Raw genomic sequence first — 14,016 nt, 5'->3', positions numbered from 1 at the left:
GATATGCTTCCCCTTATCCACTGCCAAATATAATAAGTCTTAAAACTAGACATAAAAACATAATGTTTTAATCCTCACATGAAAGTAGAATCCATCATACAAGCAGCCACATTGTTCCACATGTACACAGAGTCCTCCACTCCTCACAAATCCCGCATCACAGAAACAACCTTCTGAGCATGTGTGTTCACAACTAGCATCTATGCTGCTGGCGCATGTGTGACCACAGTCTGTGCCACACACCTCATAATGACTGTTTGGGGTGTTTGATGAGCAGTTCATTACTGGAAATGCAACAACAAAATGCATTTAGTGTATATGAAACATAAATTGTATTAATAATATGTACAATATTAAATATTTGAGATTAAATGAAAACACCTTGAATAAGGAAAATAAATTAAAATGTAGTTTAATTGCACTGGTCTTTTTAATATCTCAGCCACACCTCGAGTCACTTACCACAGGATGCACGTTCTCTCCAGGGGTAGACCATGGCATTTACAGATTGACAAGCACTCACATAGGATTGGATAGAGCGACACAAGACATCATTATGGTTCCCAGAAATGCACACATCAAACACACAGTTATCAAAATAGGCCTGTGGATCTACAGAACCATGGCAGAAGCTAAAGGGACCCTGATTGTCTCTGATGATCCCACACAAGGCTTGTGAGATCAGAGTTGTGCTCTCATCTTGGCAATGGCCAGAACCATCCCCATGGCCATTTCTGCATGACAAGTCCTCCTCAACCATCCATTCTGCACCAAACTGATCTATTGAAGGAGCCAGAGCACCTGAAGGAGTGAGGAAGTCATCCTCCGTATGGCCGTTAAAGTTGCCACAGATGCCACACGTAACTCCACTGTAGTTGGCTGGCACAACAATGTTTACCTGCCAGGAGCCACCATAACTGACACTGAAACCAAAGTCAGTCGAGACATAGACAAACTGTCCTGTGGAGTAGACAGATACCCGACCAGAGTCAAGATAGACAGGGAGGTTTCTGGTCTCATCATCAACCTAATTGAAGAAAAAGAGGAGCTTATAGGAGTTTATAAAAACATTCTTATTATTAATTACAACAATGTTTTTCATATCACATATACTCAATGCCAATGGCAAATTAAAGTGATTGGGACTTGCATACCTTAACAGCAGAGTAACTGTTCATGCCCTGTGACATGTGCACAAGGTGCCCAGAGACATTGACAAATACTTCAACAGTTATTGACACAGGCCATCCATTCCATGCTTCATTTCTTGCTTCCACATTGAAGTGTGGAAGTCCACGAGTATCATTACATACTGTGGCCAGCACATATCGGCATGTGCCTTGAAAGTCAAAGTAGGTTCTATCAAAAGAGATATAGTGGGGATCTCCAGAAGCATAACAGTTACCATGTGGATGAGGATGGCAGCCATACTCCCCCTCCACCACACGGCAGATTTCCTGTTCACTGCAAGATGATGGCGTACAACGGACGTTACCAGTGATTCCATTACAGACACACAGGAACTGGCACTCTTCACCATGCCAGAACTGCTCTCCAGGCTGCCGATAACGGCCATGATAGTGGCAGCCGCAGCCAGTGGGGGGAACACAGCGATCTCCATCCAGCACTAGTCCATCATTGCACTGGCATCCCCCCTGGCATGGCAGAGTGCACTGGAAGGGAAATGAGAGGCTAGGGCAGGACGCAGGACAGGATGTGCCACACAGCTCAAAATGGGTATTTGCTGGACAGTTGGGATCTGGGATAATTAAGACAAAACGGGATGGAAAAGATAATGAATTATCAGCATTTTGAAGAAGCTATATACTTTTATTTCTGAAAATCTTATCACATCACAAGATACTAACCACAGTGGGTGACACTCCTCCACTCTCCAACTGCAATGCCATTCTGTTGGCAGTGCAGTGTATACCCTCGCAGGGCTTCACATAGAGCCTCCCTTGCACCCTCTGTCTGCTGTAGCATCTGAATGCAATCTTCAATCCGCTGCCAAGGGTCTAGTGTTCTGCTGCACTCTGCAAATGGTCCATCATTCACTGCCATGATGCTGCAGAGCTCTCTGAACTCACTCCTGTTCTGATAAAGTCCTGGTTCCCAAATGTCAGCTGGGTCCTCACATTGGGCTGACAGGGATCCGTCACGCCAGCTATCTGCAAATAGCTGGGAGTCATCCAGCAGGACACCATTTGGGCTGTAGAATTCATCATTAATGTTTCCATTCAAGTTCCCACACAGACCTCCAAGTGTACCATTGTATGTGGTTGGAGCTGTGATTCGGACAATGTGTGGCCAGTCAGCTCTAACAGTCACTCCAAAGTTCGTCTCTAAAACAAAACCTCTCACACTACTGTGATAGATGCGGATCTGACTGGAACCAACACTGATGGGTAGGCCAACCATCTGTCCATCCACCTGAGGAGAATATAAAAGTTCATTGATTGGTAACACTTGAAAATAAAGTTCCATTATTTAATGTTTGTTAATACATTTAATAACATTAACTACTATGAGCAATATATTTGTTACAGTTTTTATTAATCTTTGTTAAGCTTAGTTAATAAAAATACAACTGTTTGTTTTTAGTTTGTTAGCTCAGGTTCATTAAATAATATTAGCAGATAAAACTTTAGATTTGAACAATATTAGTAAATGCTGAAATGAAAGGATTGGTTTACTTCAAAATGAAAATTTCCTGATAATTTACTCACCCCCATCTTATCCAAGATGTCCATGTCTTTCTTTCTTCAGCTGAAAATAAATTAAGTTTTTTGAGGAAAACATTCCAGGATTTTTCTCCACGTAATGGACTTCAAAGGCAGCAACGGATTGAAGGTCCAAATCAATGCAGTTTCAAAGGAAGGGCTTCAGAGGCTCTGCACGATCCCAGCCGAGAAATAGTGTCTTATATAGCGAAGCGATCGGTCGATCGATTGACTTCAGGTTGTGCTTCTTCACGAAATATGACGTCATCACGTTGGAAAGGTCACGTCAGTGACGTAGGTGGAAGTACCGACCCAGTGCCGAAAAAATCTCATGTTCTCCTCCAACTTTAAAATTGTCAGACATTGTTGTTTTACCTTTATTTACCTTATTTTACTTCCACATACGTCACGGGCCTGACCTTTCCGATGTGATGATGTCATACGTTGTGCAAATGCAGAACAAGTTCAGCATTTGTGGTTAAAAAGTATATATATATATATATATATATATATATATATATATATATATATATATATATATATATATATATATATATATATATATATATATATATATATAAATGACCAATGGTTTCATTAGATAAGACCCTATTTCTCGGCTGGGATCGTGCAGAGCCCTCTGAAGGCCTTCAAAGCATTGGAGCAAAATTCTAGAATGTTTTCCTCAAAAAACTTCTTTTTTTTTTCGACTGAAGGAAGAAAAAAAAACATGAACATCTTTGATGAGATGCGGTTGAGTAAATTATTAGGAAATGTTCATTTTGAAGTGAACTAATCCTTAAACTAACTACATTCATAAATGCTTTCGAAGTATTTTTCATTGTTAGTTCATGTTAACTATTTAATTAACTAATGTTAAAAAAAAATAACTTATTGTAGTGTTACCAATTAATATAGCATATGAGTTTGAAATAATATAGTTAAATTGTTTTTAATACAACAATAATACTTTTATAGCATATGAGTTTGAAATTATATAGTTAAACTGCTACAAATAAATGAAAAGCTAAGATGATTTAGCTAACCTGTACATTGCTACCTTCTCCCAATTCAATGGAAACATGAGTTCCTCCTGCCTCAAAATTTAGGAACCTGGAAAAGTCTTGAAGGCCTCTGGGTACTTTCTCCACTGTCAAAACAAAGTATGGCAGTTGGGATTGCCCCATTACTCTTGCAAGGGTCAGTCCACAAGCTCCTGGGTATCTGAAAGTTTGTCCATCAAATGTATGGTAGGAACCCAGGCCTTCAACCGAACAGGTAGCATAACTAATGGGTCTGCAGCCCCTCACACCGTTATGGAGTCCACACACCTCTGCTGGACCACACTGGTGATGATAACAGACCATTGACCTGTTACTGCAAACACATTGTCTCCCACAGTCCTCATCCAAAACTACTGATTGTCCCTCAGAGTAATAGAAGCCCTCAAATGTGCAGCCACAGTTCACTTGAGGCACACATTGTCCAGCACTGAGGACGTACCCATCATTACACATACAGCTCTCCTGATTGGGCAATGGACAATTTATTGGGGCAGATGGGTTGCTGCAAGTTGCAGGACAGCTTGTTCCATGAGACTCAAAATGACTGTGACTCTCAGGGCATATGATTTCTGGAAATGGAGGGCAGAAATAAGAAAATGGGTCAAACTCTGCATCTTGCACAAATATTTCAGTTATATACTGAAATGCTAAACTTACTTGTAATAAAAAAATAACAAGGCACTTACCACAAAATTCTGGTTGTCTCCACTGTCTTAGTTGTACACCCTGTTGTTGGCATTGAGCAGAATACACACTGAGAGCCTGGCACAGAATAGGCTGGTACCCTCCTCCTAAGCAAAGATCATAGACACAGTTTTCTATGTAGGTCTGTGGTGAAAACACAGAGTGACAAGATGCAAAAGGCCCTAAAACATTTCCTAGGATTCCACAGTGGTTTGTGTCACTGTAAAGGCTCATTTCACTGCTGGTACAAACTGCACAAGCGAGACCTGTGCATCTGACATCATGGCATTCAGGATCTGTGTCCCCCTCTACCTTCCAAGAGTTGGCAAAGTCAACATCGGAGCTCAAGATCTCCCCGGAGACTGAACGGAAGTCATCTTCAGGGTGTAGGTTATAGTTCCCACACAGACCACATGTGGCATTCTGGTAGTCATAAGGTACAGAGATGGTAACATAGCTGTATGCATCATAGGTCACTAGGAGACCAAAATCTGTGCTGATGGCCAAGGAAAAACCTGACTGATAGACTTGGATGGAGCCATTGTTGAGGGTGAATGGTGTTGCTATAAAGGTCCCGTTAACCTTGACAATGTTGAAAAAAATAAATAAATTAGTAATATGGATGGATGGCTGAACTGAAATCAACATTACAGTAATACAGTGATAATTACCTTTGCCTCATAATTGTGATCTTTGACCAATTCAATTTCTTCGTTATAGACAAATACTCTGACCATCCGAGTCCATGACACATGTGTACTCCCCCTATGCTCATTTTTGCCCTCAATGCGATAGTATGGTAAACCATTTCCACAAGCCTAAACAATGATACAAATTCAGAATCAGTAAAAGACTGTACAATCTCTTCTACAATAAATAGAAAGTCAGCAACATTACCATCATTACTAACCTCAGACAAAACATACGTGCAGGTTCCTTGAAAGTGAAATATCTGATTGTCAAAGGTGTAGTAGTGAGGATCACCGGAGATGGTGCATGTTTGTCTCTGAATGTTCTGACAAGAGTATTGGAAAGCTGCTGGACGACAAGCTTGGGAATAAGTGCAGGGCTCAAAGCTGCACTGGATGCCTCTTCTGGTACAGGTGCATCTCTGCTGACAGGTGGCATCATTCCAGAAGGAATCTCCCAGCTGCACTGGAAAACCTATAACAAAGAGTTTATGAATATACATATAAAAAATAATTTGTGTAATTTCTACATGATATAATCACATTTGAATAGGTCATTCATAGTCTTCCAGCAAATAGCAAATACTGCATACAGTCAGGAAAACACTGTTACCATTCAATTGACAACCCCGTGTTCCATGATCTGTTCTGAAGGCCCATCTGCCTGGCACATTGATATTACTGCTGTTTGGCAGGCTTGTGATGCCATTCTGGAGTGATCCAGTAATTGAGAAATGGTGACTTGAGTCAATGGTGTCATAACCAGCCTAATGATAAGAAAGACATCCAAATGTCTGATTAGTTAGTCATAAACAATTCAACACATCTTAACAATCTGTCATCTTGTGCATACCTGTACATATCGTTGCGTTGAAGCGATTGCACCATAGTTCATTACAACAAATGAGAGATGGCCATTTGAAATCAAAACCACTTGGAAAGATGTTTCCTGAAAAAAATTTAAATAAAATAATAATCAAATTCTGAGTTAAGCGAAGCAATAAAATGTAGTAAACTCGTTTCTATTTTTCAAACTGGGCTACTTACTGTTCCTGAATTGGAGAAGTATGCAACTCTATCCCATGTTGCAACAAAGACCCATGAAGCAGAGAAACTCAAGTCAGGGAAGTATTGGTTTATGTCTTGGGTCGCCTGTGTAAGGACATTACCAGAGGTGTACTGTTGATATGAGATAACACCATTCCAGCGGTTGTCAATATCTATCCAGAAAGGAGCAATGAGGTCTTTCCCTCCATAAGCTGGGAACTGGTTTGGACTGTAGCTGTGCCATGCCCCATCAAAAGTCAAGTGTCCATTGTTGTTAACCTATGTTAAATAAAAGAGGACTGATTACCATGTGCAGGATTCTTATAAAATATGCAAAATTGTTTATAACAGTAATTTAAACTGCAGTGAACTGTCATTTTTTCATTAACTTTTTCTCCAAGAGTACAATGTTTATAGACAAAGGTTTTAGACACTCATAATCCAATATCCTCTCATATCAGATTGACTTACATAAATTTGGTTGTATGTTTGCCCAAAAAATATGAATGGCTGCTGGAGGTATATAACGGATGAACTCCCATCATCACTGCGTCCATTCACTGAATCTCCAGCTCCAAATGGATAAAATCGGCTTGTAAAATTGATGCTTTTGTCTGAAGAAAAAAAAACAGTATTGAAAATGTATTAATTATATCATAGACAATTTAATTTACCTTAGTGTCCCCATCATAATATTTGTATTCTCTGCATAATGAAATGCATATGATACAGCACTGTGGCCATATATAAGCATGGCTGTGATTACCTTTGACCTTGTGCCTATGGCTGAATCACCTTAATATAATTTATAATATAATAGCCTATATGCCTTTACAAATTATTTTAAATTATTTACATGCATTACAAACACATAACATGGATATGATTTGCTCATTATACATTAAAGAGTTACTTCAGCGATTTAGCATTGTATCAGTAGAAACCCGGTAGTATATTCAAATTATGGTACTTTCATATCCCCCTGAGACGAGAGAATTATGCATTTTATTTCTGGAAAAAAATCCTCTGATGACGCAAATATCGTCATTTTGTGTCATCTGAGATTTTTTTGGCCAGAGGCTAAAAACTACAGCCAGAAGAAGGAGTTAGTTCCGCATGTAATCAACCCGCCCACAGGGGAGAGATCTCACTCACAGAATGCAAATGCGCACGGCCGCTCGGATCGGGCATTAATAACGGAACGGTGCGGAGCAATCTGAGTGTTTCAACTTTTCAGTGAATTCCTATGAAAGTTTAGCTTCCATATGCAATCTGAAAACTTTTCATTGAATTTTTATGAAAGTTAAACTTCCATAGGCATGATCTGATAACGCGCCAGATTGAACACATGCTGAGAATGACAGCCACGCTCACCTCAGCTCTGCTCAGCTCTCGTGATGAATGAAATCTGACTCCTGCAGCGTTTGTCCTGTGACTTTCGTTTGGCTCACTCACACTTTATTGAAAAGATACGTTCAGTTTTTAATTGTAGTGTTTATTCTCTAACTCAGTGGTTCTCAAATGGGGGTACGCGTACCCCTGGGGGTACGTGAAGGCACTCCAGGGGGTACGTGAGATTTTAAAATATAGCCTACATGTATTTAAAAAGTAGCATCCATGTAAAAATCCTTTAAAAATAATTATTTAATAAATATTTCAGGAAAATATAAGTATAAGTTCATAAAATGAATTTTATATTCAGTAGGCTATTCAATTTCATTATCCTAAAAACCCAGAGTCTCCCCCATACCAGGATGGTTTGACCCAACCTGTCATTTTCCGCCTAGTATCCCCTCAGTCACTTGGATCAACGATAGGGTGACCAGACGTCCCCGTTTCCCGGGGACAGTCCCGGTTTTTAATGATCTGTCCCCAACTGGAGTTGTCCCCGGAAATGTCCCCGTTCTACAGCTCATTCCAAACAACCAATATATATAACAAACAATATATTGGAAAAAAGCGGCCAACCAACATACAGCTGCTACGCTGACTCTACTTGGTCGCACGCACGCGCGCCGCCCGCTACTACTTCAACGTACCGAGTCGAGAGTGGACAGAGCGCCATTATATCGTCAAATATCAAAAGAAACCTCGTTGTCGCTTTCAAGGTAGTAACATACTAACTATTTGTTTTTAATTTAAAGTAATATTGTTTATATGTGCTTTATAACAGAGCCTCAACAAGGTGGGGGATTGTTTTGTCCCCAAAAGTTCAGCAGTCACAACGCAGTGATTACCACACATCTGAACTATAACTTAAATATGAAAACCCTAACCCCAAACAATTACACTTGCAACCAATACATGTGCAGAATACATATACTTTCTGCTTAAAATAATCCTAAAATGCTAAATAACAAGACCAATTAAGGATAGTAAGAATAATTCCCAAGCATAAACGTAAAACTTTTGAAGTAAAAAAACTAATTTATATAGTATAAACTTAAATACAATTATAAAATGTTACAATATTTGTTGAATAGTTTTATTTATCATATTTATTTTATTTTTGTAATGTGTTTTTGTTAATTTGTGTTACAATATTGTTTTGAACTGCTTATTTACAATGGTTAGCTTACCATGAACTGTTTTCATTGTTTGTTTGTTTTTTGTTTTTTTATTGTATTAAATCCAGACCAAAAATCCTAATAATCAAACTAAATCATAATACTTAGTAATGTTAATAATAATATACTAATATAATAGGACTCCACACCAACAACAAAAACATTCAAAAATGTAGTGTCCCTGTTTTTTAATTAAAATATAATAACAAATGAGATTTGAGTGGTATTTTGACCACTCAAATAGGACATTTCCCCGTTTTCCATTTCAGAAATATGGTCACTGTTTTCACTACATTAGTTTGAATCACTACATTTTAGTGATGAGAAATATTTCCAATACATTTAGTCATGGATTATTATCATTTAAAATATTTGAAATAGTAAATTTTTTTCAAATGTTTGAATTTTGTGTGTGTTTATCTGTTCCAAAGTTTAATAAATCAGACACTGATAGCACAGTGCTCTGTTTTAAGTCTTTTTTTCCAACCAAAAATGCTTTGCGCTGATTAGGGGGTACTTGGCTGAAAAAATATTTCACAGGGGGTACATCACTGAAAAAATGTTGAGAACCACTGCTCTAACTGAACGAAATGATTGTATAATTATGAAGATCAAAACGACAGTGGAGGCAGTGTAGGGAGTGGCCTCGTAGGGCCGTGAAGCAAGTTCATTCTGGGAGTTGTTGTCTTTCATCCACATGAGACAAAAACTTTGTTGTCTTTTCTCAGTCAAGAAGATACCAAATTCAAAAATAAGTTCACATTTCTACTACATAAATGACCCAGTTAAAATACACATTAATCTTCCAAGCGCTGAAGTGCCCCTTTAATCAATACATTATATTACCAGTCGTAGTCTCCATGGTTGTAGTTTCTGTTGTTGTAGTTTCTGTATTTGTAGATTCTGTTGTTGTCGTTTCTGTTGTTGTAGTTTCGGTTATGGTTGTCTCTGGTGTGACCGTAGTAGTGGAAGTGTTCATGTTGCTTGAATCTGAAATAAATGATAAATATTACATAAAAACAATTATCTCTTACATAAACAATGTGCACATGTAAATATATTTACCTGCACAGTATACCAAACTGCAGGTAGTTGGTCTCACAAACTCATAGACATAATAATCTCCTGGACAGGCTTTGACTTTAATGGGATTGGATTGGAAAAAGCAGCAATTATTGCCCCAGTGACCGCAGACGTCTCGAGTGACCACTCCATCCTCAACTGTTGGATGTCCTCCGTTCAGCCACAGTGGGGCATGAGTGCCACAACTAAACTGTTCAACACATGTGTCTGGCATCTGAACGCTCTGACCCTGAATGAAGAGACGGTACCAGCCGTTCCAGCTGACCGCAGTGTCACACATTATTTGAGAGGAATGTTGATTGTTGGTGGCTCTCCATGGATCATCCAGAACATTGTAGTTGTAGCATGGCTCAACAGGGGGAGCTGTTGTCGTGGAAACATTAGATAGATAGATAGATAGATAGATAGATAGATAGATAGATAGATAGATAGATAGATAGATAGATAGATAGATAGATAGATAGATAGATAGATAGATAGATAGATAGATAGATAGATAGATAGATAGATAGATAGATAGATAGATAGATAGATAGATAGATAGATAGATATTATGTTAAATAAAAATGCATGTCCAAAAAGATGCTCATAAGAGTTTATAAAGGAAGCAAGACGATATTTACCAGTGGTTGTGATTGGTGGAGTAATGGATTCTATGGATGTGATTGTCTCTGTTGTTGTAGAATCTGAGATGGACTGGTTTGAGGCATCTGGTATTAGGAACATTTTATATCAACATCAATCATTAAAAAAAATCCTGAAAAAAAAATGACTGAAGTGCAAATGAGTAAATGTTCACCTGCACAGTAAGCTCCACACACTATTGGCTTGACAAACTCATAAACATAGTAATTTCCTGGACAGGCTTTGATTTTAATAGGGTGGGATGCGTAATTACAGCAGCCACCCCCTGCGGAGAAACAGACCTGACGGGTGACCACTCCATCTTCCAGCTGTGGGTGAGGGCCGTTGAGTGACAGTGGATAATAAGTGCCACACATGCCTTGATTTACACATGATTCTGGCATCTGAGCATTTTGACCATTGTAGAACAGCCTGTACCAGCCATTCCACTGCACATTATAATCACACCTGATATTATAATTGTTATTATTGTAAGAGTTGTCAGTGGCTCTCCAAGGCTCATCCAGACTGGTATAGCTGTAGCAGGGGTCAACACTCGGGGTGGAGAAAGGCACTATTGTGGAAAAAGTACAAAGAGAACATTATATATTGCAGATTAAATACATTTCAAGATAATATGAATACAAATCAATATAATTCATGAAAAGCATGTCAAAAATAAAGATGAATGAATGTACCTGCACAATATACAGGCGCTGGGATTGAAAGAGTCGGTCTGGTAAATTTGTAGACATAATAATTTCCAGGACAAGCTTTGACTTGGATTGGGTTGGATCTGTAGCGACTGCACTGGTCATACTGAGAGCCGTAAATTTCACGAGTAACGACTCCATCTTCCAGCCGAGGATGAGAGTCACCAAGATACAGAGAACTATAACCTCCACATAACATGTAATAAAAACACCATTCAGGCATCTGAGCACTCAAGCCATTCATGAAGAGTCGATACCAGCCATCCCATTCTACACGAGTGTCATCATGATCAGATATGTATCCATTGTAATTCCAGTAATTGAGTGTGCTTCTCCAGTAGTTGTCGAGTATGTTGTAGTTATTGCACGGGTCATCATCTGTTAGTGAGAGATGATGAGATTAAAACAAGAAAAAGTAATAATCATGAGATTCTTAAATCATTCATACGCAATGCAACTGTGTAATAGTGAAAATGTTTAAGCATAAAAATTGCCATTTAAACTGTAACACAAAACCATTTGTATCTATTGAGATCATTTTTAATAACATTTGCATATTCTTTCATATATTATTTACAACTTACTGAAGGTGATGGTGGATCCGGTGAATATATCTGGACTCACAGTGGAAGCTGCCTGTGAAATAGTGCTGACATCTAAAAAGAAGGACATTCATGTCATGACAGAAATAATTTTAAGAAGTTTGAAAGACTTAAAAGAAATGAGAATAGCACAGTACCTGTGCAGTATCCAGCACACCAGATTTGTGGTTTCACAAGTTCATAGACATAGTAATTGCCTGGACACGCTTTCACTCTGATGGGGTTTGGCTTGTATTCACAGCAGCTTCCCCAATGATAACTACCACAGACCTCCCTGATCACCACTCCATCCTCTATCTGAGGGTGAGAATCATTGAGCCACAGGTTGACGTATGTGTTACAGCTGTATGAACTAACACAGGTCTCTGACATCCGGATGTTCATTCCATAGTAGAAGAGCCGGTACCAGCCACTCCAGGAGAAATGTTCATCACAAATGTAATCTCCACTTTCATTGTTGGCTCTCCAGGGACGATCCAGAGACTCATAGTTGTAGCAGGGATCATTGCTGAAAGCATCTGTTATGGAGATTACAAAATAAATATGTTTAATTTCTATAAGTAATACAAGTACTCTAGTAACAGGCAAGTCAGTCTGAACAACAACATCTGCTTTAAGCTTCAAATGTATAAGGTTTTTGTAAGTGAAAATCAAATCCTTTTATCCCTTTAAAACCATGAAATATACAGTGGGTGATTAAAAATGGTGTTTTAATATTAGTGCACACTCATGAATAATGTGATTCCCTTTAAAATTTGATTCTACAGTAGCTGTCGGGTGTACTCTAACATCCTGTGTTACTGTATCATTGATCATCCCATCTGTTACTCCGCCCGTTTCATCTGTTCATCATTACCTCTCATTATCTCATTATCTACATGCATAGCATAAATCCACCTTTCTCTTAATGAGCCTAACGTTTTAGATTATGGGAGGCACTTCAGGGGGTCTTCAAGATACTTGGGTATGTTTAACAGTAAGTAAGCGGATAAACTCAACTTTCGGTTCCAAAAATGGAGGGGCGTTTCAGGGTATGTGAGTAGCCATAGCAACTTACTCTTTGATCATATCTGGCTCCGGAGCAGCTCATGTTCAGGTGTTAGTTTGCTTTAGAGGTATTCAGATGCATGTTATATAATTAATGTAGTTATATTAATATATATAGTTACAGTTATTTAATACACAAAATGATTAATTAATTCTAAAGCACTATTACAACAAGGCAATGTTTAAATGTTAATTCAATTCAAACATTTTTTTTATTTTTTGTCATTTCACACGTCTGCATTTAATTAGTTAGCATCAAACAAATAATATAATCCTTATTCTCAGTGAACACAGATTACTTATTAAACGAAAATATTGAAAATAATGACTGCACATCCACCAAATAGTGATGTGCACTAAGTAGGTTATGTAAATTGGAATTAAACAATAGAAGAAGAAGGAAGCAGTATGGCGCCATTTTTCTTAGCGTCCGTTTTCATGGTGATTCGTCGATTTGTCGCTCTGTTGAGAATGTCTTGAGTGTTCACCATGAACATACTCTGTGTTGAGAGAACATACTCTTATTCTCCCTTCATGTGCTCTCGAAATTATTATAACTTGTGAATAGTGTCAACGCAGTATCTGAGGAATACTTGGCTATTTTGTTCTCTGTTGTTTTGCTTTATTTCCAGATGTTGGACTCAACCGTGGATTCCCTCTTACGTCATACTCTGGGTTCTTCGGGTTACTAGAGCTCTTACACACATAATCACTCTTCAGAAACAGCGATTTCATTCTCTTCACAAACTAAAGCAAGTAAAATATGCAACTCTAAAGAATGTGAGGAAGTGAACACGTAGGCTACATGTTTGGCAGCAAGCCAGCCAGGTACCCAGTTTGTTTCAGTGCGCGCGTGAATGAACACCACCTCACATGATATTGTGCAGGTCCTACATATAAATAAATCCACACAAATTTTAGAAAAAAAGCCTGCACTTAACACAAATTGAAAATGTATCTAAAAAAAAAAATTGGGCTTGAAAATGTAATGCCTCGTCAGATGACGTTTATTACTTTTTAATACTTTTTAATGCCCTTAACTTTGGCTAATTTAATTTACTACCTTTTACAACCCCGCGGACACCCTGGTGAGTCTGTGAGTGAGTGAGTGAGTGAGTGAGTGAGTGAGAGAGTGAGAGTGTGTGATGTGAGTGTGTGAGTGAGTGAGTGAGT

General features: G+C 38.5%; 1 protein-coding gene across 1 annotated transcript in view; it reads right to left on the bottom strand.

Annotated features, from left to right (window-relative positions):
* The window catches only part of LOC307143784 (alpha-tectorin-like), a 55,909-nt gene that overhangs the window by 17,890 nt on the left and 24,003 nt on the right, over positions 1-14,016 (bottom strand). Inside the window, exons 17-34 of the mRNA XM_079845545.1 lie at positions 11,934-12,314; positions 11,779-11,850; positions 11,180-11,572; positions 10,950-11,055; positions 9,840-10,117; positions 9,621-9,764; positions 6,679-6,821; positions 6,208-6,486; positions 6,014-6,109; positions 5,774-5,927; positions 5,382-5,635; positions 5,143-5,289; positions 4,474-5,053; positions 3,770-4,356; positions 1,869-2,433; positions 1,155-1,759; positions 463-1,027; positions 79-284 (exon numbers count right to left, since the gene is read on the bottom strand). Coding sequence (XP_079701671.1) covers positions 79-284; positions 463-1,027; positions 1,155-1,759; positions 1,869-2,433; positions 3,770-4,356; positions 4,474-5,053; positions 5,143-5,289; positions 5,382-5,635; positions 5,774-5,927; positions 6,014-6,109; positions 6,208-6,486; positions 6,679-6,821; positions 9,621-9,764; positions 9,840-10,117; positions 10,950-11,055; positions 11,180-11,572; positions 11,779-11,850; positions 11,934-12,314 — 5,555 coding nt within the window. The remainder of the gene's footprint in view (positions 1-78; positions 285-462; positions 1,028-1,154; positions 1,760-1,868; positions 2,434-3,769; positions 4,357-4,473; positions 5,054-5,142; positions 5,290-5,381; positions 5,636-5,773; positions 5,928-6,013; positions 6,110-6,207; positions 6,487-6,678; positions 6,822-9,620; positions 9,765-9,839; positions 10,118-10,949; positions 11,056-11,179; positions 11,573-11,778; positions 11,851-11,933; positions 12,315-14,016) is intronic.

The sequence above is a fragment of the Gobio gobio genome (genome assembly GCF_949357685.1).
Source record: "Gobio gobio genome assembly, chromosome: 20".
Classification (NCBI taxonomy): domain Eukaryota; kingdom Metazoa; phylum Chordata; class Actinopteri; order Cypriniformes; family Gobionidae; genus Gobio; species Gobio gobio.
This window is presented reverse-complemented; position numbering and strand designations above follow the sequence as displayed.